Consider the following 25,195-nt stretch of genomic DNA (forward strand, 5'->3'; position numbering starts at 1 on the left):
CATGGGAGGAGGACAGTCCCCTGAGGCTCTGAGTGTGCAGGGAGAGCTCAGAGTTGAAGCTAAAAGGGAATAATTCATCTGACTTTTAGCATTCAATTCACTCGCTTGAATACCCGGTTTGCTGTATGTACAGCATGTCTCTGTTTCAGCCTGCATCAGTGGATCCTCAAGAGGTGCTTAAGAAAAACAACCTTCTGGTTTAAATTTGCCATTGCTCCAGTGGAAAAGTTTTAGAGGTCTCCTGAGGAGGATTAGGGAAAAAAAAATAGCAAGGTGGAAACCCCCTAATGAAAACAAGAGGAATTAAATTAGGACTCCTAGAGACAAGGATGATTAGGCACCTTCTGGTATTTACAGGATGAAAATCTCTGCTGGGCATCTAGGAAAAGGAGAAAGATCAGAGGTCTGAACATAAAGTAAGTCAATGTGTACTAGAGGAGAATAAGATGGGAAATTCTGCCTTGAAAGACTCTTCCCAGACTCCAAGCATTGGCAAGAGCAGGTATGCATGAGAAACAATCAGACACCCCAATTTGTTGGGATCCCTGCGAGAAAAGTCTGTGTTTGGCCATCATCACAATAAAACCATGGAGAGATCCAGTAAATGCTCTTTGGAAGGGAGCAAAGTGGTACTGCACTGACAGCCCCAACAAACAGGACTACATCTGTATTTGGGAAACCAGCACATACACCCTACCTGTCCTACTACTCTCCTGCCAGCCTTAAAATAGAATCATAGTCATTTAGGTTGGAAAAGACCTCTGAAACCACTCAGTCCAACTCCAACCCATCACCACCACGTCCCCTACACCACATCCCTCAGTGCCACATGTAGCCTTTCCCTGAACGTCTACAGGGCTGTTGACTCTACCACCTCCCTTGCTGCTGCTTATACCCAGTTTACCCTCCCTGAATGGAACAGAGCTCTATGGAAGTGTATCAAGTACAAATCACTGTTAGTTGCCACCATTAATAATAATAATAATAAAACAAAAATCAACACTGCTCACAAACAGCTGGCAGCTCTTTCTCCAACAGCTACCTCCACCAGTTGCATCACTCACATTTCACTTTCTCTCTCCTCACCCCACAAAGCAAGACAGAAAATCAAGGAGACAACCAAGAGGGGGGGTGGAAAAGCAAAGGAAAACTGAAGCTCAAAAATAATAGGCAATAAAGTTTAAATGTGAAGAAAAGCCTTTTCCTTTTTTTCTCTGGTAGTAATATTCCAAGCATCACAGGTTTGTAAAATTTGAATCCCTTTCCACTGGGCTCATCAATCACTGGGGACATCTCAAATTGGCTCCCACCAACAATAAAAGGTAGAGAAAGGGGACAATCCTTTTAGAGGTCTGCTTAATAAATCTTGTCCAGACAAGGGACCATGAGGAATAGAAAGGATTTCTTGGAAGGCAGTGGCCATTCAGTCCCACGCTGCTTACATTACCAGTGCGTGCTTTCTACAACTGTTATTTTAACATGAATTTTTGATTCCTGATACTCAATGTCATCCAAAATTAAAAATTAAACTTGAAATATTTAAAAACAGGTGAAGATAATGAGTTGAGCTGATGGAAATCATATGCTGGCACTATTCCTGCTGCCTCTGCTTGCCTGGCTGTAAAAAACACCAAAGAGCCCCTGTTGCTACTTCTCTATTTTCAGCAGTTGCTGACATTTTGCTGTAATTTATTCTCATTTTCTCCTCTTCTTCTTAAAATAACAACATAGCTGCTCTTCTAATAATAAACCAACAGCTCTCGAGTCCAAAAGACCTTTCAGCACGGGGCAGTTTCTGTCAGCGAACAGTAACTAAGCGTGGTGCTTGCTAATACTTAGAAAGCTCCTCCAGTGTAGACCTTCCCCCAGGCTGCTCACACAGTTTTGCCTTTGGCTTCTTCCCTATGGAATTTCCTCTGTCCTTCCCAACGCAGGGGTCCCACCACCAGCAGCCAACCTGACAAGCATGGATCTGATGCATTTGTGATGGTTTCCTCCTCCACTTTCATCTGCCAGACGTGCTGAAGTCTCCCGCAAGCCGCAAAGCTTTTCTGACATTCCTGCCTTTTAGATCCAGGGTTTCAAAGAAGAGCTGGAGGTTATGTTGATTACGACCAAAGACATGTTTCCAGAAAGCTGCAGATTAAATAAAATGGTGTTTTGCTGTCACAGTGATCAGCCAAAACTGTTGCTGAACCAGAGCATATGGGAGACGAAAGCCATCAGAGAAACATGTGATGTTACATGATGCAAAGATTTGCTCTATCCAGCAGAGATCAAATGTAGCACGAAGGCAGAAGATGCATTTAGCTCAATTAAAAAAGGCACAAATAAAAACAAAGCCTTGCACTAGGTGAGACGACAGCCCATTAGCTAGCAGTTAAATGAAGGCTAGGAAAAATCCCTGCCTCTTAAAAGCCCAGTCACACAGAAGGCCTTCCAGATCTGAGAGCCCCAGAGGGGCACTGGGAGAGGTATCTGATGGAGCTAAAGACGCTGATTTAAGAGAACAAGAAAAGCCTCTGCTGAGACCCAAGACAAAACCTCCTTATTTTGCTTCTGGGAAGTTCACACTAACCCAGAACAACAGGATTCAAGGTTTTGGCACATTAACATCCAGTGGACACTGTCTGCAGCAGACCTGACAAATATTTGCATCAGCTATCGCTTCACAGGGTGATGCAGCACATGAAAGTTTAATGGCGAAAAAACCCTATTGCTCAAGGAGCTGTCAATTTTGGGCTCCTCACAGTTGCTACAACAGTTACAGGCAGCAGTCACTGCAGAGTTGCCGGTCGCTTGACCTGGCAAAACCTCAGCTCTTAACAGACATAAAAAGATGTTGGGTAATTCCCCCACAGAGGTCAATGCTCCAACCCAATGTTTTAGGTACGGCAGGACAGCAAAACAATTTGAACTTCAAAAAGAAACAAAAAAATGACATTACATCTCAAATTGAAGGCACATCTGGAAAATGGTGATATGTTATGGGAGGAGCTGAGCTGCAGAACTGCAATCCAAGTTCTTTCTTTTCATGCCAAAGTCCCAAAGAGCGCGTGAGCTCTACTCACTGATACAGACTGGAAAGCTCTATGATGCACATCAGCACACGATGCACTGCATCACTGCTACAACCCATTAGCAGGCAGACAGTTACCTTTTCCACTAAGGAGAAAGACACTGGAAGATTTTGGTCAAGTGACAGTATTACAAGTCAAAACAAAACAAACAAAAAAAAAAACCCTATTTTAATTATTTACCTGAAATTTACACCTCAAATAGGTGCAGACAGCTGCACTCAGCTCTGCACTGCTCATTCAGCACCTGCTGAGCTGATCCCAAGGCATGACACTGCAGGGACGCTGCAGGAGATGCACACATAACAAAGTGGGTATAGATGTGTATCTTGCAGTCCTACCCACAGAAATGTCAGCTGGCCTAGTAGGAACACGTGTAGCAACAGCATTATTTCAGCATTCTGGAAATCTGCTGTTTGGTCAGCCTAACCCAGCCAGATCAATTTTCCAGGTGAGGAGCCAAGACCAACAGGTTGGCTAACTCCTTGGAAGGAATAAAAGAGGTTTTCCTCCTTAATTAAGACCAAGTGACCACCAACAAAGTAAGAGGAGTGGAAAAGTGCTCCTCCTACACTGCTGTTCCATCACACCATCCCAAATCCCAAAGAGCTTGCCATGCTTTACAGGGGGACTGCAAGGGGAGAACGTTTTTCATCAAAAGCCCATAACAACATCAAGAAAAAAGCAGAGTGAAAACATTCTGGCATGACAGAATTGCCTCATCCATGACAAACATCACCTCCTGATGAGCTCTGACCATAAGAACTTGATTTTGCATTTGATCAACGTGAGTGATTTTGGTGTCATCCAATGCAGGACACTTATAGGCAGCGCAAGAAATAAATGGCCTTTTAACCACATTTTGTTCTTATACATGCATCGTTCTGTTAAAATAATTCATTGTATCCTAATGAAATGAGCACGACAGGCTAGAGGAATGACTGAACACCCACTGCCCAGTGATGGATATTGATGCGCAAGGATGGAGGAGCTGCAATGGAAGATCTATCAGCTGTACCCAGAATGGTTTTGTCTTCATTTCATATGCAATGAGTGAACTGAGTGTTGGTTTTGGGGTGTAATTGATCTACAGCTGAAACAAATCAGCTCTGCAGCTAAGTGAGGAGATGAAGTGGTGGATAATCTGTAGTTTAAAACTGGCCGTTCTGCTGAGATCAAATGTCTGTTTTTGGCACTGATGAGCTGACAACAGAGCGATTCAGTACCCAGCATCATGATTGGCAATGCTGCTTCAGCTCCAGTAACACATAGCTGGGGTTGTTCTACAGAGGTCGCCCTATTTTAGGGACAGTACTTCACCTGCTCACAAGAACATCACGTGAAAGGGACAGAAATAAAAGGCAGATGGGGACTTGCAGGCTTCGCTTTTTTCCTTTATTACCTCCTGTTCTTTTATCTGCAAAAGCCTCTTCCAAAGCACTTGCAAGTCCCCATGGTTGCAACCATCCTGAGAACACACTTTCTTCTCTTTTACCTAAAAACTCACCGGTCTCCTGAGAAATTTTTAGAAATGTGGATTTTTTTTAATCTGAGACCTATTAGGTCATGTTTTCCACATCCTTATCAAAGCAAGGCAGCTCTTTACAGCTGATGAATTTTCTAGCTGATCACTCAGCGGGATTGAAAGGAATCCAGCATCATCTGCTTCCTGAAGAGGGTATTTTGCAGTTTTGCAGAGACAGCCATTAATTCCTTGATACTCGTTATAGATTTTCCTTTCTCTGGCTTTCACTCTGCTCAGGGTTCTTGAAGGATGAATGGTCACTATTATTCCTGTGGCACACACTACACTGTGCCTCCCCGTCCCTTCCACTGCCCACTGTCCATCTTGCAGAGGACATCACAGGTGCAAGGGCTGGGCAGCTGTTTATAAAAGTCCCTTTCCAAATCCTTTCTGCACACAAGTTAGCAAGGTATGAAAAGGGTTTAAAGCAATGGGCTTTCCCATCTGAAAGGAGCAATATGCCTGCCATCAACTGCGTGCTGCGCTGGGTTTCCTTGCTGATGGTTAAGGATGGCTCAGACTTAAACAACCCCTTTGTTGGCACCTGTGGTCTGAATCAGTCACAAAACATCAGAAATCAGCATGAAATTCTGCCACCCTTCAAGCTCATAGGCCATGCAGCTGAATCCTTTGCATCCTATTCAGACTGAATGGCATTTACTTTGAGGGTCTCCTGTCTCCCATTTGGGTTCCTCAAGGTTGCTGTATTGAAGCACAAGCAAAGGCTCACACACAAAACGCATTTTTGGTATAACCTCTCCCTCCGGCAGGTAAAATTAAGTTATCACTTATTTTCCCCACACAGAAAAGTGCAGGTTTTTTTTCAAAACTAGCATGTTATTTCCACTTTCCTCTTGACATTTTCAAGTTCATCACACTCGAGTAGCACCACGAAGCATGTCATTCCTCCTCTCTGGCAGGACTAATCACCACAAAAGGTGTAAAAGGAAAACTACACACCATTCAATATAGAACGTGGACACTATTAGCCTCCTACCTAACTTCAAACACAAACGCAAGAATCATACCATGGCCTGGGTTCAAAAGGACCACAATGTTCATCCAATTCCAACCCCCTGCTGTGTGCAGGGCCACCAACCAGCAGCCCAGGCTGCCCAGAGCCACATCCAGCCTGGCCTTGAATGCCTGCAGGGATGGGGCATCCACAGCCTCCTTGGGCAACCTGTGCCAGTGTGTCACCACCCTCTGGGTGAAAAACTTCCTCCTAAGATCCAACCTGAACCTCCCCTGTCTCACTTTAAAACCATTCCCCCTTGTCCTATCAGTATCCATCCCTGTAAACACTCATCAAGAAGAAGAGAAGTAGCACTGCTCTGTTTGGATTCTCATGGCTTTAGCCAAGCCCTCCAGATTTGACCTGTGATGATGTTTGGTGCTGGGGACGCCCCATAAACACCTGATTACATTCCTCATGAGGGCCGGCATGCAGCGCCACTCTGCCCCTAGCAAGCAGCAGCCACAAGGACACGGCTTTGGGACCACCAGTGGATGTTCAGGAAGACCACTGGGCACACACAGCTCTGCCACTGGGTGCTAGTAACAGGGCTGGGAGGAGTGTTAATGCTGCTAAATGCTTCAATCTGCACAATTCTGCTGACAGTTCCGAACTATAAAAGCCTTCTGGCAGGCAGCTACAGAGGAAACCTTTAAAATTGATCTGGTTTAGCACAAAAACTGTTGGCTAAGCCTCCATCCATCCTTCTGCTCCTCCACCCCTTGACACAGCTTACAGCAAAAGACTTTGCTTTCCCTTTCATACAGCTTTTAACTGCAATTCAAGCCCATTGATCCAGGACTCTGAGTTGGTGTATTACAATGCAAGATTATTCAGCTCTCTGACAGTCAGTTTGTTAAATTTCATTTTATTCCATAGTAAAATGGGATTCAAGGGAGGGAGGGCTAGGGGGAAATCTGACAGTTTATCCCCTAAATGCTGAGAAAAGGAGAAAAATATACTGGAAGGAAAGCATAGAATGCTTCCTCTTAGTGCATACCACTCTACAACAACTAGATATCTCTGTAACTACCTGCACCTCACCCAGGCCTCTCTCAACTTCATTCTCTGCTCTGTGGCAGGATATGAGATAATGGTTGGACAAAGAGGAGAAGAACTACTCCTAAAAGTCACCTGAGTGGAGTTTGTCAGGGAACAGTATTAAAACAGGGGAGGTTGCTCCAGGGTGAAGTTAGGGTTAAGATTAGGTTCAGAACTTACTACACTCAACATTGACACCAAATGCGGACAGCCCTCATCCTGTGATACAAAGAAAAACATTCTTTCTTTTTTTTTTTTTAACCTAATAAATCCATCTATAATTTTAAAGTGTTTGCAACCAGTTTTTGTTGTTGGTTAGCTTAACTTTACCTCCTTGTTTGACTTAGCACAGCTTCAATTAAGCCACCATTTCCCAACACACAGGTAAGGGAGAGGTTTACATTTACAAGAGGAAGATCATTAAGAGCATAAGGTGGTTGAAAGGGAAAGCATAACTCATTTCACTTGCCTGGAGGGCAGAAAAGCTTCTAAGAGAAACACAGCCTAATTAAGAAGGTTTGCACTGTTCTATGTTTAATAACATTCTCCTCCCACCAGCAATGCCTTCACAGTGCCTGCCCTGCACTTTGGGATGCTGGCTTCACTAAACACCTTATAGATAACACCCCTGCAAGAACACTCCCATACCTGCCTGGCCTCAGCAAGGTGTCAGAGGGGCTGGAGACGGTCATAAAGAAGGAAAGATCTCCAGATCTCGGCCCCACATCAGGAGGGGAACAGGAGCCTGGAAAGCACTGGGTGCCAACACACTGCCCCACATAGAATACAGGAGGCTCTGCTGCAGCCATGAGAATGGGATGGCAGGAGGAGAAGGGATTAGTGATGTGGAGCATGTGCGTGGGTTTGGGTTGCTGTGAATAATTTAAGTCAAACTCCTTTTATCTCTCAAGAGTTGCTATCACTGCCACGCACGCACATGAATCAGACAGGCTTCCAGGGCGGCAGGAGGTGGGGTGCCTCCAGTACAATGGGAGCTGAAAGGGAGAGGTTAAAAGACAGCTTAAAGAGACTTCTTAATCACCCTGGACTTCAAATCTCTTCCTGCCATCCTCTCATCTCCACGTGTGACACAGCTGAAGGACATTCTCCCAAACTGAAGGCACCTCCACCATGGCAGGGGCATCTGGAGAGCTGGCAACGTGGGAAATGAAGCCTCAGGTTGGGATCAATCCCATTGGCAGGGCCCTGACTCCCCAGAGCTCTGCCTGGGATCCGCACATGCCTGGCACACAGCTGCGTGCACTGACCCTGGCATTTATGCAGCACGCTTCTCCTCTCACAAACACAAGTGGTTATTTCAAAGTCTATCTTACATATGAAGCCACCAAAAATAATTGCTAAATTAATGGGGAAATCGCTAATGTACATATATTTGGCTATGACTTGGCAAACCCAGCTTGTAGATTAATTGTATATTAATTCTCCTCTATGTTTGCTCTGCAGAAGCTAAAAATTTAATTCAAACAGAAGGGTACCAGCTTGCACGGTCTTTAAGTTACACTTTCAGCCTCAAAGCCAAGCCAAAGCTGCACTGCAGAGCAACCCTGGGGTGGTTTGGCAGTGCTGTTGGAGAAAAGAGGATGGCAGAAAGGCACACTGATGGGTTTATCACATTACTATAGGTGCAGGAGGTTGGCTCTGTGTATGGGAAAGAAGTGATCCTCCCGGCCCAGTTATCCTGCCTGCTGCAATGCCCTGGGCAGCCATGAAAATAAAAGAACAGGGATGGGAGGAGTGTAAAAACAGAGTGGAAGGCTGGCTGTAGGGAACCAGCAAAAACATGAGCCGAGTGAGAGACAGAGCTGTGGAGTTTGTAAACAACATTAAAAAAAACACTCTGCTAGAGCCGGACAGAAATAGCTGTGTGCTGAGCTGCAGGGCTAGGAGCTAAAGCAAATGTATTTGTTTAACCCCGTGCTCCTCCTGCTGAGGCCAACGGCTTCAGGGTTATTTGTCACTGGAGGGGGCACGCATAGCCAGGCACTATGGGGCTGTCATGGCAGGAGAGCAGGGAGGGAGCAGGTTGGGGGTCAGGGTTCACACAGGCAGCCCTGGGTAAGGGGGCAGCTGGAAAGGGCTCCTGGGGAGCGGTGGGGTTGGGATGGTGCAGAAGGAGGTGATGTTAGGGACTGCACGATGTACAATATTGGTCTTCAGTACCATGCATGCAGCAAGCACCAAGGTGTTGTCCCACAGGTACAAGGGCAGTGTGAATGCTGCTGACAGATAGTAGCAAGGGAGGAAAGCAGGACAGCACAGAGCTTCAAGAGGTGATGGGTGTTGTTCTGGAAGTGCTAATCCCTACCCTCAGCTTGCTGGAACCAGTCTTGTATTTCATCATCTCACTTCTTACTGTATCGTAGCACTGCACCATTCTAAAGGCACAGCTGAAGCATGGTTTGCCATCTGACTACCCATTTCTGCATGCAGGACAGATCTGGATAACCTCACAAACATGAACTGTTGCTTCTCCTGGCAATCAATACTCCCTGCCAAGATTATTTTAAGCTACAGCTTCTGCAAAAGCAAAGGGAAACGAAACAAAAAGCCATCTTCCTGGAGAAAAGCCGTACCACAGATAGATCATGCACTGGCCTCTCTGCTCCCACCCCATCTTCTGAGTGCGGGATCCAACCTGCCTCAAACACATCTCAGGTTCATCCAACATGGCTGGCAGCTGATCCCAGCCAGTGTAAAACATTTTGTCCACGCAAGGAGCATAGCCTGGCATGTCCCTGGCCTCTTGTAACCCACCCAGCACAGCAGCTGCCTTGATTGCTTTTGTGGGCCTCAGCCAGATCCAGGCAGAAGGTCAGAGGTGTCCTCTTTCCACAGAGGTGATATGTGTGTCACATATGCACACTGCTCCACTCTGCTCTGATGCTTTGTATTATAATAGCGAAGTGCTGGAAAGGCAATTACAAATAAGTGCACATACTTGATTTCCAGGTCTGGTATTACATGGAATCCTCTTTGCCTCTCGCCAGCCAAAGACAATAAACGCTGGTGAGGCTGCCCAGATGCAACTCACTGCAGGAGAGATGCCACATGGCATCTCTTTACCCCTCTAAATCTCCTAGGGATGAACTACAGTGCTTCACAAACACTTCTGGAGAAGATTCCCCTCCCTACAGACACAGCCACCCTACAGCACTTCCTTTTGGGGGTCTCCTGACAGATGCTACTCCCTGTTCCTTATCCAAGCCTGCCAGCTGGGAGTTCACCTCACTGCAGAGGACAAGGGGATGTCCCCTGTGGTAATCTGCTGAGTAAAGTGGACTCCTGTCTTGGAGTTCCTCATCCCAGCACGTCTGTACAGCCTGCAGGCTCCCTCCTGCTCATCAAGGCAGCCAGAGCTTTCAGAAGGGTCTGCACAGACCTGTTTTGTTGCAGGAGACTAGAAAGCTTTTCAAAACTACACAGTACTTTTTTTTTTTGACCAGATGCAGCTCTGAACAACGATGGGCAGCGAGGTGTGCAACAACTTCTGCCCTGCCTGTGCTGGAAGTCTCCCTCGGAGGAGCTCTGTCTGAGCCAGTCTTCCTCCAAGACTGAACACAACCAGAAGCAAAAATAAACTCCATTCTCCATAGAAAAGCCCAGCCCTCACATTTCACCTGCCACAAAGCTTAAGCATCACTGTAAGGAAAAGAATAAATATGGGCTCAGAGCACGTGGCTATACACATTGACAGAGGGAAAAAGGGGCTGCACACTTGTGCAGAAACTGCAGCAGCAATAAAGCTGCCCATCACACAGCTCACGGCCAGCAAATGACATGCAGAGTGCTAACAGCCGTGCTTCAGGGAACTACAGCGGCACTGATATGGTAAATGAAGAAAGAATTTAAAAGGCAGCGGTAGATCATTTCTGAAGGCCATTGATTGCAGTTAGAAATAAGTTTCACAATCTTTTGGCAGAGTTATTGCAGTGCATGGAGCAGAACTTCAGTCATGTCTTCAAAAAATAAATAATCTGAATTGGTTAAATAAAATCCAGGGACAAGATGACAGTCTTCTGACTGAGAACTGCTGAAAGGCTGGGGGTTGATCAGAGATAAGGGTCATGTACCAAAGGTGTTTAAGAGAAGAGTGCCTACAGAAGATGGCTTCATGGTACACTAGTTTTGTATTTCACTTAGAGCATTCAGTACAGAGACACTGTTAAGAAAGTAAGAACTGTATAATATAGTTATTTACAGTACAAGCTGTCAGTTTTGCCAAGCAGCACCAAAACAGGGACCTGCTTCTGGAATCAGTCATTTGCAATAGGTATCTGATCTACAACAGGTACCTGATCACTAAGAAATTCCAGACAGGGAGAAAAATCTCAGTCCTGCCTCCATGAGAGGACCTCACACCACAGCCCCTCTCTTCAGTTTGGCTACCCACAAGCAGGTGATACCCAGCTCCCCAATCCAAGACAGCAGACTACTGTTCCCAGCCTGCACCAAATCAGGACTGCTAGAAAGAACAAGGAGAGTGTTCAGACCTCTCTTAGGTGAACAGAACTACTTGTGATCTCAACACCACTCTTCAAAGTTGAGGGGCTTTCATTGAGGTGACGTGCAGCCCCCTTTAGTCTCAATCAGCAGATATCCTGAGAGCTAACTCACACACTTAAAGCAAATCTACTTAGGAAATAAGTATCTGAATAAATATGAAAGATGGGACGTTGATCTTTTAATCTTCCTCTGCACGGGTAAATAAAATTATAGTGCTTTTTCTTCCTCTACTTAAACTCATTTATGGCATTTGTTTACGAGTACATGACATGAAGCCACAGCAGGCCTTGCCGGTTAGGTCTTCCCTCTTCCCCTGGGTGATGGGCTGCCCAGCTATGCAAAGCAAGGCCAAGGGGACACAGTGCCACTGTACTCACTGGACAGATGCACAAACAACCCAAACCATTGTTGGCCTGCTTGAAGGAAAAGCAGGCAGTTTTTGCAGGAGACTGAAAAAAACAGCAGACTGGCAGAACGTCACAGTGCACAGTAAGTTCAACATGTTGAAGTCAAGGAGACAAATGGCCCTTCATTTACTTATCTCCCATCTGCCACCTTCATTTGGCCATTCAAATCATTTTTTAAACGCTAAAACAAGTAATATTGCCTAACTAATGAATGTTGAATTATCGGTGTAAATATGCCAAATCTTATTTATTTATTCGCCTCACTAAGAACACGTTCTCCTCTGTTTGGTTTTCTATTTTAATGACCACCATTTATCATATTACCTAGAGTTTTAGTTTGCTGGGTGTTCTTTCAAGTTCTGCTCTTTGCTGGGACTTCTGTAAGAGCGAAGTCTCATGTACAACAAGCAATAATACCAATAGAAAAGCAATAGTAACTGTTGCCAAGAAACAAACATGACCAGACCGCTACCAGCACCCTTTTTCCTTGCTCTCATTTGCTGATTTCAGTGCCACGTTACTGCTAGCATTTAACTCTCCTTATGGCAGCTCTCGACAAGGAACAGTGATTCCCTCATTGACCATTAATTTGCTTTCCCCACCTATTCCTGGTCAAAGTAGGAAGGGTGGGAAGCTGAAGTGGGTCAACTATCTGCAATGAATTTGGCGGCATGCGCAATGACTCCACTGGGGGTTCTGGGGAGCTCCTGGAACCCCAGTGATGCCTGAAGCAGTGCAAGGATCCTGCCCTCACATGAAGTCTATGCAGTGGGCAACGTAAGTCCAGCTGCCCCAAGGCTATCTATTTCAGAACACAAGCACATATGTGCTTTCCCCACCTGTCACAACTGTGAAATGCACAGATAGCATTTACTTCCGAGGCATTCGTCACTCAAATTAACAGGCAACCTGTTAGTCCGAGTGCAATTAGCACCCCAAACTGCACTCCAGACGTGTATTTGGTAGCAGGATTCTGCCTGTAGATCTTTCAACTGCTTTGAGCAAATAAAGGTCGATGTATAGAGCAGAAATCCTATGAAACCCCCGGCAAATTTAACATGAAGCACAGCTAAGCACACTATTAGAGAATCTGCTTTTGCTGTTGTTGTTAGAACCCGCAATACAAAGTTCAGGTTCTTGTGGACTGAAGCTGAGCACCAGGCTCACCCATGAGCCTGGGTATAACACAACCTGTAGGGCTGCCTGCTGCTGGTTTGGAACTCCTCCACTCCCCCACGTGCTTCTTATGGAAATGGCACTTATACACAGACACACATCTTGAAACATGACCGGAATGCTTTGCAGATGGGATGCAAACGATTACACACAGCCCAAGCAGCAGAAATCTGTGCCATGGGCTGACTTCTATTAGAGAGCATGACCTGAGCAGCCTGTAACCCCACCACTGCGACCCATGTCTCCTGACATAGCCCTCGCACCTAGGCACCAAGTTTCTTCCATATTTACAGTCACATTGCCTGCAGCATCCTGCAATGCCAGCCTGTGAGTGCTGGATCACTACCAACTAAGATGCTTTTCCCAACATAATTTTGGCATGCCAAATAGCAGTGGGTTTAAATTCTTTTAATTGGGCACTCACCTCCTGCTCACTGTAGTTGCTACCATCTTAACAGGTAACACACAGACCATGCCCAAATACTCCTCAAACCCAAAGGGTAAAAGCAAATTATTTATACAAAACAGGAAATTCTCTCAAGAGATACACTGCCAGAGCACACAACCCCAGCTCCATGGGGATAGGACAGCCTTGAACTATCACAGACCTCTACCAGATACCGAATGTTCCATTAGGGTCACAACTCCAGCCCAGAATCCATGGTTACTCCTCTATATGCATAAGATGAAGGAAATAAAAAGAGGGTTGCTTACCCGCAGGAAGGAGAGGTCTCTGTTGTGCTCGATGCTGGTGATTTCTAGGTTGCCCATAACTACCTCGCAGTTCTCATAGTATTTGCGCAGGGCCCGGTACTGCTGCTCCAGGTCAGAGAGGGAGCTCAGCTTGTTCTCTGTGCCAGCGCACACTGCAAGAAACCACAAGCGCAATCAGGTGAGTAAGGAAACATGGGAGCAAAGAAAGAGGTAAGTTTTACATCCAGGGAAACAGGTAACTGCAATAAGCATTCTGAATTATTCACAGGATTGGGTATGAGCAGCAGAGGTGGGAAGACCCGTGGTCACCTCAGCCAACTAAACACCTCTCACAAAAAGAGGTGCTGGTATTTACTGCTGCATACACAGAGAGGTGGGAAATGCAGCAACACAGAACAAATAACAGCCCACAAATGAAAGGATGCAGGGACAGAAAGACTGAGCAGAACCACAATGCCCAGCATTCCTCCTACTGGTTTATGTCTAGTAGGGTCTGACAAAAAACCAAGAGCGAGCTACCCAAAAGGCTTGGATCCAGCATCATTCTCCCTCCTCTCCCCCAGAGTCCCCAGCTCTTCCCTGCTTAGCACAGTTCAGCAGAAGAAAGAAAAGAGCAAGAAGTCTTTTCGTAAGCCATCAAACTGTGATGTGAATGCACGAGGGAGATGTGCCAGATGAGCGAGGCAATCCCAGCCTAATGCAGTCAGTTTTCAGAAGCTGTTCTTTAATATTACAGTACTCTGATCTTGAAGTCTGGTTCAAAGCTACTGCTGAATTATTGCTCTGCTCAGTCTATTGGATGGCCGTGCATCAAGCGGGGACAAAAACGAATCCAGTAAAAAAATACAGAAGCAGGATTTTACAGCAGCATTACTTCATGTAGCTCTCAGCCTGTCTGACAGCAATGCTACTTAAATGTCTGGGCATGCTGTTGGGCTTCTTTCTGTACACACTTAGTTTTCCTCTTTACCTACAGCTTCTGGGATGTTCATACCTGTAGGCAAATTAATCTGCATATACCCAAACTTTTGAAATGGGCACCATTGCTCCCAATTACAAAATCAGTTTGTTGTTTGCTTTTTCCTTGAAAGCAGCAGCATCTATCACAACAAGATTGACTGCGTTTCCAGCTGAATAAGTATTATTCTGTCTTACGGCTCCCGAGGACTAATAAATAATTTCTGTTCCATTTTGCAATCGGTGCTAAGGATCAGCACAGCTCAGAAAACAATTCCAGCAGCTCAGCTAATAAAGCTATCCACCGCAACGCTGCCGTTTCATGTTGCACGCACATTAAATGTTTCGTGAAAGCTAATTTGGCCATTTCTTGCTGTAGGGAGGCAGAACATTTGGAGCCCGCTCTTGCAGCAACAAGAGTGAAACCAGTTGAGATGGAAACTGATGTGCCAATGTAAAAGAATAGGAAAGCCAGGCAAATGGCTGGGTTGTTTGTTTCCTGCAGGAGAATGGAGCTGGTAGAGCACCTCCATCCTTCCCACAGTCTTTCAAACTGCAACTGGCATTTACATGCTATAGCATCTCCGAAATAAAGTGCCAAAATAAACATGAGTGCGACAAAGCGTGTTTCCTTGTCGCATGCCATACAAAAACACCATCATCTATATTTCATAAAGGAGAACCTCTTCAAAGCACTTTGTTGTACTCTGGTAAACATGTTATCTTATATAGCCCCAGAAACTGATGAATGGTATGAAAATAAAGATTATGTGTTGAAAGCAGCCCCTGCAGCACATCCTCTCTTGGGTTCATAAAAAATACTAATACATCTGTCTCTAGCAGTGGTCAAAACAGTACTAGCTTGAATGCATTCCCAGCCTGTAGCTTCTCCCAGCACTGGATCTGCATGTAAACCTGAGTGCAAGCACACTCCTGACTTGCCCAGCAGATTTTGCACAGGTGTCTCAACAAGGGAAACCCTTCAGAAACATTTTGATGCTGCACACGCAGGAAAACCCGACATCCCTATACACACTTGCAGACACAAACCCAGAGAGCTGCTGACCTGTGCCAGGCTACCAACGTGTTGTGATGCTCTCACAACCGTTCCTCTACAAACAAGCCCACTGCCACGCTTTCTCTTGTGATTACAGGATTACAGGTAGATGCCCAGAGGCGGCCACCACTAACATCACCTTCCCAGCACCTTCAGAGCTGTGCAGTCCTATGTCAGCTTCTCATTTAAATCCCAAACCAGGTGCATGTGGGGGAGCTGCACACAGTGCACCCCCCTGCTGTGCAAAGCACAACCAGCAGAAACAAAAATGAAAAACTTAGCATTCCTGCTCCCAATGACCCAGAGTAAATCTACAGCTTGTTCATTTTAATTCATTTTATTGATGTCTTCTGACCCTTATGACCCTTTCCTATGCTATGCTGCAGTCCAGAAGCCAACCTGTCCTGCAGCAGGAGCTTAGAGATGAGAGCTGCTTCTGTGCAAAGGAGGATGGAAATTGACATCCAGCCCCTGAAGCAGTTTCATGCAGTAGGCAAAACATAGATTTCATTGGTAAGACAACAAATTCCCATGGAAATAGGAAATTTAAGTAGGAAAATATAAAATTAGTCCTAAAACTAATGTTTTTAATATAATTATCTCATGCCCATTCCATCTGATGCAATGGCCTAGGCACTGATACTTCAGGTTCAGTTGCTTACTTATTCCCAGCTACCCAAAGTAACAGAGAACTGCTGCAGCTCCTAATGGCCCTAATTACAGCAGTCATAATTGTCTGCGTTGGATTGAATTTACATATTTCATCAACATTCATGCACACGTCTTTGAAATTAATTTCCCATTGACATTTTTTCCTAATGAAGTCACACCATTCAGATGTTCACTCACAGGTAGGAAACAGTTGAGGTATTTCAAAATGTCCTTTAGATTCCACTTTTGGGGCCATTCTTTCTTTAGTCTGCTGATGATACACAGAATCATAGGATCACTGAATGGTCTGGGTTGAAAGGGACCACAATGATCAGCTAGTTTCAACCCCCCTGCTATGTGCATGGTTGCCAACCACCAGATCAGGCTGCCCAGAGCCACATCCAGCCTGGCCTTGAATGCCTCCAGGGATGGGGCATCCACAGCCTCTTTGGGCAACCAGCTCCAAACACATATTACATGTTGTGTTACAAAACAGTTTTGACTCAGACTGGTTCTGCTTCTTGTAATTCTAACTCATTTGATAATCCTCCCGGCTTAGCAGCTGAGATAACTTTGGGAAAGAAGGAGGGAGACCCACTCCATGTTTTCATTCATTCCCACTGCGTCTGCCTACATCTGGAGTTACCCAGGACACACAAATGGCTTGGGCTTTGGGATACATCACAGGACTCAGAGCTGCCCCTGGGGAAAGTGGTGCCCCCCAAGGTCCCCCTGTTACTGCGTTGCCTTACACACGAGGCAGTGCAGATCTCTATGTGAGAGCACAGCAGTGTGCCTCCACACATCCCCTTCTTGTTGATGGAGTTGTCAGGCAAGCCAAAACCACTAAGAGGCTTCAACGCTCTGATGTGCTCATTTCAAGAAAACAGAATAATACGTTCTTTTATCCAAGCCAGGAAGAGCTAAACAACCTCTTCCTAACACAGCCTTTTGGTTCTTCCCTCTAATTTATTTACTTAATTAGCTGCCTTTTTACAGACAGCACTATTATCAGGGTTTCCTGAAAGGCAGACGAAGTAACTGTTTATTAATAATTGCAAACGCTCCTGGCAATTTGCTGAGACCCCCCAGATGGGGGGGAAAATACTCGAGCAGCTAATTACTAGCATCCTGTAGCAGCCCCCATTCATTTCCTAAAGCTCTCCACTCTCAGCTCTAGCCTGGGTACCCTGGGCACAGAAGAAGGGGTAAGTAGTTTTAATCCTTCCATTATTTCACAGCTCTCTTTGAAGGAGCTGCTGAATCCTGGTTTTTGCTTGCAATTAGTCATGTCCTAATGAAGAGCCCGCCTGCTCTCACAGTCTTGCAGATGGCTCCTGGGAGAAGGCCAAAACCTACCTGAGATCACCAGCCACTTTCCTGTAAACCTAGTGGCTTCTGGTTTTAAAATGAGAGGCTTTTCTTCATTCCCTTGGGGTCAAAGCTTACTTTGTTCTCACAGACTACCAAGCCACACTTAGGAGGGCGATGCCACCTCCAGCCAGGACCCATCGGCTGCCATCTGTAACAAGCAGATCTTTCCCACTGCTCCAAACAAGGAAACAGGCGCAGTGAGGATTGACAGGGATTGTAACTTCATTGAGAAGGATTATTTATGTGTGATTACACTTCCCTGAGCTGACGGCACCCCGTCCTTGCATCGAGTTCTCCAAAACCTGTCTGGTTGATGCTGCGTGGCATATTTTACTGATGGAGAGCTCGTGTTTGTATCAACTAAAAAATGGCATCAAAATGTTTGACCTGATTTATGCTGCGGCATTTCAAGGATAATTGCCTGTGCCGAACGAGTCAAGCCATTGTCATCTGCTTGTTTTATGTAAACATTTACAGCGTTGTTTCACCTTTCGCTTCCTCTTGTACATGTGATGATATGGAAAGGGCACAATGGGACAGATGTGCTACAAGGCTACCACTCAAAAAAGCAGAAATTGATACAAGAGGCTTTGCCAGCAGCTCCTTTTTTTCCATGGGTGCATATCACATTATTTTCTCTGGGTACATCTCTTTTCCTTCCTCTCCCTACTTTTCACACACACACACACACACACACACACACACACTTTGCTCATTTTGTTCTATTTTGAGGGTAAATAGTTGCTCCTTAACTATAATGTAGGTACTGGACTTGACAAGCAATTAAAGCAAACAATTTCCACTCATCTAACTTTGCCAAATTAGTCATCTGCCATCTGCTCTATCATCTGGCTCTCCTTGAGGTCTTGCTGTGAAGCTGGAAGCGCTCACTCCGACAAGGAGGCAGCAGCTAAGCCTCCTGGCTGTTGGGCCAAGGGACGGTGGTGACAGGGGGTGACAAGGAGGTGGCAAGGGGCCCACATCACCACCTGCACCCAATGGGCAGGGTCGGCACCGAGTCCACATTTGCTGGCTCCAATGGGCAACCTGGTGAGTTACCAGTGCTCAAGTTGTGTTAGAAAAGCATTTAAAATTAAAGATTTCTTTTACGGTCATGCAAATAAATGTTTAGCGAGGATGAATGCACAGCTTAGAGGGAGCGTGGCATTTCCTTACCAGATGCAGGATGCAAAAAATAGCTTTCTTTATTGAAATGTCTTCAGCGCTTACAGTTTAGTTCCCAATGAAGTGCCTCACCAAGCCAAGCAATTAATAGACATTATCTAAGCGAGAATCAGGAGATCTTTGCCTTTAGCTCCAGGTCCAGCACAGATAAAGACTTGGTTTGAGATAGCAAAGACAAACCCTGAAATACACCACCAGTCTCAGGGGGAAAGCAAGACTAGGGCTCTCATTTGCAACCCAGAGCATGGAGGAAAGCATTCAGGGCAATAGTCTCTCAGGTGTCCCTATACCAGTCGTTAAACGCTGCTCCACTTTGCTCCACACACACACACTTTGCTGCTGCTTTCAGTCATGACACAAAGAACCCACTCTCTCTGCTGCCTACCAAGAACATGAATCTCTCCCTACAGTACCAAAACATAGCCTGTCACCAACACCTCCTGAGCAAAGGAGTCTGCAAATAACTGGTCCTGAGCAATACAAGGCAACTGGTGCTTGGGCTGATATACACAGAGCTGAAATCACAGGCAGGTTACCTTGGTCCCTTTCATGTAATTTCTACCCAGCTTCCAATGACAGCTTCGCTTCTCAAGCCTATCAGAGGATGGGGAATGTCACAGTGCTGGGGATCACTCTGCTGGCCTAACCTGTAAGGCACACTTGGCATTTTTGTTTCATATACTTTCAGAAATCGTCCCAAAAGACAAGCTCTAAGTAACTGTATTTGTCAAAGCTGTGTATTATGAATTCTTTATGGATCTGTTTGCTCCAATACGCTCCCTGCTAATATTGTTTGTTCTTTCTGCTGGGATTCTTAAAATGCACTCCATATATTATTTATAAAGGTTTGGGTTTCTTTCCCACCCCCAGAGGCTGCCCTTAAACTTCTGTCCATTGATTGTGACGGTATCAATTTGTAAAGGTCAACAGAAAGCTGCTTTGACAGCCCAACTCAGAAAGCAATTTTTAAATGAGCTGTTTCTCTTCCCCTACAACGAGAAATGCCAACAAAATCAAAACCCAAGGTCTCTATTTCATCGGCCCTACCACTGGCTTTGATAGGCTTCGCATCTCTGGTGGCTTCAGAACACCCCTTGGAAATCTGAGCTGTGCTGAGGATCTTAAAACACAACATATGAACAAGCAGGTTTAGGGTGAAAAGAAAAACATTAATTTGCTGCTCCTCCAAAAACCCCTGAAGACCTTGGTTAACAGAGCTCCAAGGGATCTCCAAAGAAACATCACCATAATGTGGTTTTGGCCTCATGTATCCTTTTATAATACGCCAAAAATCTTGCATTTCATGCTAAAAATACCCCACAACAGGTTGTAGTAGGGAAATGGGCTGTGCCAACCTACTCTGATGCTTGCTTCAGCTTTGTCTGTGGTTGTGATCAAAAGCCTCATCAAAAGGCTTCTGCCCTTTCCCCTCAATCCCATAGTTTACTGAATTCCTTAAATTTAAAACCATTGAAAGTAGGGCTGCACAATTTATAGCACTGCTACATGTGAAGAAAATCTGCCATAAATCAAAGACAACAGTTATATAAATGAGCATAAAAGTGCAGGGAAATGTCACAAGATAGCAATAAAACATCTTCACGTGGTAAATCCCAGGAGCAGAAGCACCATCAGTTTTGAGTCCTGCACTCTGCAGCACCAGGCTTGTTTTATCAATGGGATAATCAGCGCTGCACCTTGCTCCCTTACTAAGTGCAGGGCTGGGAAAAACAACCAACCCTTTACACAGAACTGGGGGAGAGCAGGAGGCAGCGAAGACAGCAGGGCATGGCTGAGATTGCATCAGCACACAGAAGAAAAAGCAGAGACCCATACACACTCCTCTGCTGCTAAGTTTACGTGGAACAGGAACACATCCTGTATCTCTCTCTCTCCATCTTTATATATAATGCACACACACATACATATATATACTTATATCTATAATGCAGTTGGTCTTTTCTGCAGTCTTGGCATCTATTTTCTTGGCCCTTTTTCCTTAAAAAAAAAAAAAAAACAAAAACAAAAAACACCACAGTGGGTCCTTGCTTTGTCTGCAACAGCAAGAGCCCACCCAGGGACACGCAGGTCCCCTCCACAAAGAAGGGACCTGGATAGAGATCCGTGGATAGAGACCGATAAAGAAGGGACCCAAATCTCACCTGGGGAGTGAACTGCTCAAATCTGCCAGCCGGACATCCCTTGGGGATCAACACACAGCCTGGGGAGGAAGTCTTCAACAACTGTTCTCTGGACAGGCATAGGGCCACAAAGCCTTGCACTGACTTCCCAGGCTGGTATCTGACACTGAGTCCTTGTCTGTGAATGCCAGCAGCAGCAGAATGAGCATTTCACAGCCAAAGGCCAAGAGCTCCCTGGGATGATGGAAAGGCAATGCCTTGCACACACCTGGAGCAGTGAGCCATCACTGACCAGCACCTCTGGGCTAAGTTCTTACCTCTATGCACAAGCTGTCCCCCGGGCCCTGATTAACTACAGCTACGAAAAATCCCAGACCTATTGCCAACTTCTTCAGAGGCTATTTACAAGCACCTTTATCCCATAAATGGGAACTGCTAGCTCTCTGTTCAAATAACACGTCCCAGTGATGCGCCAAAATAACCAGCGTTCTGGTTCTTAGCCTAACGCAAGGGAGAAGAAAAGCAAAAAGCACAGCAGATGTCTGGTTGCTTTTTTCGAAGACACGGATGACATATTCCCACAGATTGAAGGCAGCTTTAGATTCCTGTATCCCACAAGACGACAACAGCATTTCTGCCCTAAGACCTCCCCACCTCATTTCCTTATCACCAACAAACACGGAGGCAGGAGGGGGAGTGACGAGCCCTGCTCCCTGCTGCTGGCTGGGAAGCACCAAGCACATTATTAGCAGCCTCATTAGGAGGAAAAGGCCAGCAAGCAATTTTCCTAACGTGGAGGACGCTGCTCTCAGGGTCCCTGTTCCATTAATGCCCTCTCCTCGCTTGCTCCACTTGATGATCTCATTAAATTGAACCTGGGAAAGGCAACAGAGGTGGGAGGGGGAGCCTAAAGGGATGCATGGAGCTCCTGCCTTGTGATCCCATCCTAAACTTGTGACCGGGCTCTGCCACGGCTGCACACTTAAGTGATGCAGGAGCACGTGCAGGGAGAGCAGCTCAGTGCAAATTTACCCACTGCCAAATGCCCTTGGAAGTGGCAGAGAAGGGCAGCATACCTCAGTTAGCAGCACTGAGCCTGGCTCTGCACTGCTCCAAAACATCCTTAACAACACAGCAATCGCCCCAAAACCAGCATCAAAAGCACTCACGGGTTGAGGAGAGCTTCCTGGGAACAGGACAGCCTTGTTTGCCTTCCTTAATGTGGGCAACCACCGTCCTCACAAAATGTGTCTGCTTTTTATTACAACCGAGAACAGCAGCCCAGCTCGGAGCGCTAGGAACAGCTTAATTAATAACAATTAGCTGCAGCGCAATTGTGATTCAGGTGGCGTTCTGGAGCATGAAGGAGAAACTTGACACTTTTGCTTGTGTGCACGGACATAAGAAATTCCAGGCAGCGTTAATGGGAAGTGAGCGGCCGAGCGACGCTGAAATTCAAATGTACTGTAAAATTACTCAATGATTTCAATGTCACAGGAATGCGCTGCGCTGCTCCTGGGATTATCAGCCCTTGCAGAGCTTTAATAATATTTGGTCAAACACCTCAAGAGCACATCACTGGGAAATTGTCCTGCTGAGGAGGGAGGGGAAACCCCTTCATTTGCAAGAAAGGGAAATGAGAGCCCAGAAAAGGGGTTGATGCCTGTGGTTTGGGATCCAGCCCTGTTCTCCCCATACAGCCCCTATGATGGGGAAGGGCACTGCTGGGGACCCAAGCTTGCCCAAAGTGATGGAAGCAGTCCTGTGAAAGGGGTAATTAGCATTTGTGGGTAAATATATATATATATGAGAAATGTAGAGACAGTCCCAGAAACTGCTTCCAGGTGAGAGAAGAAAGGCAGAGGCTTCAGAACTTGCTGCATGCAGGTGGCAGTGCTGGGCCAGGAGGAAATATTTTGGAGGAGGTTGCGATGCAGGTGTGATGCCACTAGAAAACCAAGCATTTGGGGCTCCTTGCCAGCAGCACAAATGGCACTTCCTAAAGCAGGCTGACCCAGACCAGGTGTGCTAGAGCTGGAGCTACAGGAGAGTGGCCCTGCCCTGCAAATGTTCCATCAGCAGAGCACTACCCTCAGCAGAAAGCTGCCATGTGTTCGACAACATACACTTTCCCTATATTTAAAAAAGCCTGGAGCCGCACTGTTGTAAAAACTTGTCTCCAAGTATGAAAACTGTTCCGGGGCCGTTGCCAGAGCCTGCAGATAGATGAGCCAAGATACACTTCCAGCAGCAGGAGCACATCCTGCTGGTTCCCAGTATTGCTACCCCCAGGGCACACCACAAGCCAACATCTATGCTGCTACCCGAGGACATGGAAACCCATACACCATGAAGTTACCACCTCACTCCTGTACCCAACTGTGCCACCTGCAGCCAGAGCACAGCACCCGAGCTCACACTTCTGTCAAGTCTCTGCAAGGCCAAATTCCCACCAGGCTTCAGTCTGACACCATGCACACCATGACTGCACATCAGCCTCTCTCCCACTGGTATATTGGACAAGAACAATAAAGGTGTCTGATAAACACCTTTGGACCCCACTTGTGTCACCTACAACAGCCTGAAAGGCCTGTGGCTCTCCACACCCAAGGAAAAGAGAGTGAAACAAAAATAGACCTTGCAGAAAACACAAGAAAACCCCTCAGGCACTCCTCAAACTCAACGCACTGCTGCACGCTGTCAGTCATTAACACTCGGGGTATTCCTCCTTAACTAAAGCATTGCTTTTGGTTTCATTGTCTTGCTTGTTCTCAGAGGACAAGGAAAGAAAAGATTGGGATTGAACCTGAAACTAATTACCCCTGTAGACTCAGATCTTAATGAAGCAGCTGAAGTTCCAAATCAGATTTAATGCTTACTCAGCTTTAGCCTGATGTGATTCTTCCCAACTGAGATTGCGACTGTTTGTTGTTTAAACTACAGTGGCCCTAATCCTCATGAAAGGTTGCAGAATTCATCCAGTGCAGACACCATGCTCGGCAAATTTGCCGTCTGGGAGCTGCAGGCACTTACTGAAATGAATTGCCCACATCCCCAGATGAAAGTAGGCAAATTAGTTCCACTGGGGCTGGAGATGGAAACACCATCCAGGCTAATATGGACCTGACTACCCCAGCAGGGGTGCATAGAGCACACCCAGCTCACCTGGAAAGGGGATATTCATCCCCCACCTAAGCAGAAGACACTTTCCAAGTCACACACGCACATATTGAGCTGAATTCTTCCTCCTGCTCTTCCCTCTGTTCTTGCTGGCAGTACATGATTAATATCATACCAAATTTGTCTTTTTACAATATCCCACCGATCTTTCTTTTGGTAATGTTCGCTTTACATCAGGTGACAGTTTTAGTGATTCCTCCTTTATTTGCATGTCCCCTTGAAGAAGCTTCATTTCTCCTTCTAATCAAGTCATTAATTTTCACAAAAATCATTCCCACCCTGCGATGGCTGGCTTCTAATTTGTCTCTGTCACACAAATGACAAGAATCACCTCATTGCCATGCTGTGATGTTCCTCCTTATACCTGTATCTGAGTAGAAAAAGCACCAAGATTATTTTTCCACAGCCGTAACTGCCTTTCTCTGAGCAGTTTGATTCTATCTCGATCCTTCCTTCAGGTACTTTGTAGCAATACTACACAGCTGCTTACTTTTTATTTCAAAGCGTATCTTGTTTGTGACTTCTTTTTCTTTCTGGTAATGGAACAAACAGAAATGATGGTGGAAATACTACTTTTCCTTTTTATCTTCTTTGCATCCTGTTTCCAAGTACTGCTGCCTGCCTGGGACATCGCTGCATGCCCCCCTGCTGTCAATGCGATGCAGCTTTCCAGAACCCCCTACTCTACCTCAGCACTGGCACACAGGTTTTCACGTGTTTTAGCCACACAAACAGCACTAGCAGAAACTGAACTCATCACAAGAGAACAGAGTTTATGCAATCTGAAATGTCACCCGGTCAGCTCCTCCCTTTCCTAGTCTTCTTCCAGCTCCACCTCACACTCCTCCCCTATCTTTTTTTCTGGATTCCAAACTGTCCTCACTAATCAGGAGAATCACTCAATGTTAACGGGGCAATCTGACAAGAAGGACGATGGAGGGCTGTACAATTGGCAACTCCATTCAGTTGGCATTGCCATGAGTGCCAAGCCCATCAGCAGGTGTGCAGCACAAGGGCTGGAACCCAACCCAACTCCTGATCCTCTGCACAGACAGGCCTGGCTCTGGCTTCTCCTCCCATCAAAGCTCTCACCTGTGAGATGGCACATGGCCCAAAGCAGAATATATCCCCCACTAACATTTCTCTACAGTAACATCCATCTCTGTACACT

At 45.9% G+C, this 25,195-nt stretch overlaps 1 protein-coding gene across 8 annotated transcripts in view; it reads right to left on the bottom strand.

The window, feature by feature from the left end:
* The window catches only part of ERBB4 (erb-b2 receptor tyrosine kinase 4), a 484,578-nt gene that overhangs the window by 297,773 nt on the left and 161,610 nt on the right, over window positions 1–25,195 (bottom strand). For all 8 annotated transcript variants that reach the window (XM_015867995.2, XM_015867997.2, XM_032445688.1 and 5 more), the window contains exon 2: window positions 13,480–13,631. In XM_015867995.2, the coding sequence (XP_015723481.1) occupies window positions 13,480–13,631 (152 nt within the window). The remainder of the gene's footprint in view (window positions 1–13,479; window positions 13,632–25,195) is intronic.

Source organism: Coturnix japonica, chromosome 7, assembly GCF_001577835.2.
Source record: "Coturnix japonica isolate 7356 chromosome 7, Coturnix japonica 2.1, whole genome shotgun sequence".
Taxonomy (NCBI): domain Eukaryota; kingdom Metazoa; phylum Chordata; class Aves; order Galliformes; family Phasianidae; genus Coturnix; species Coturnix japonica.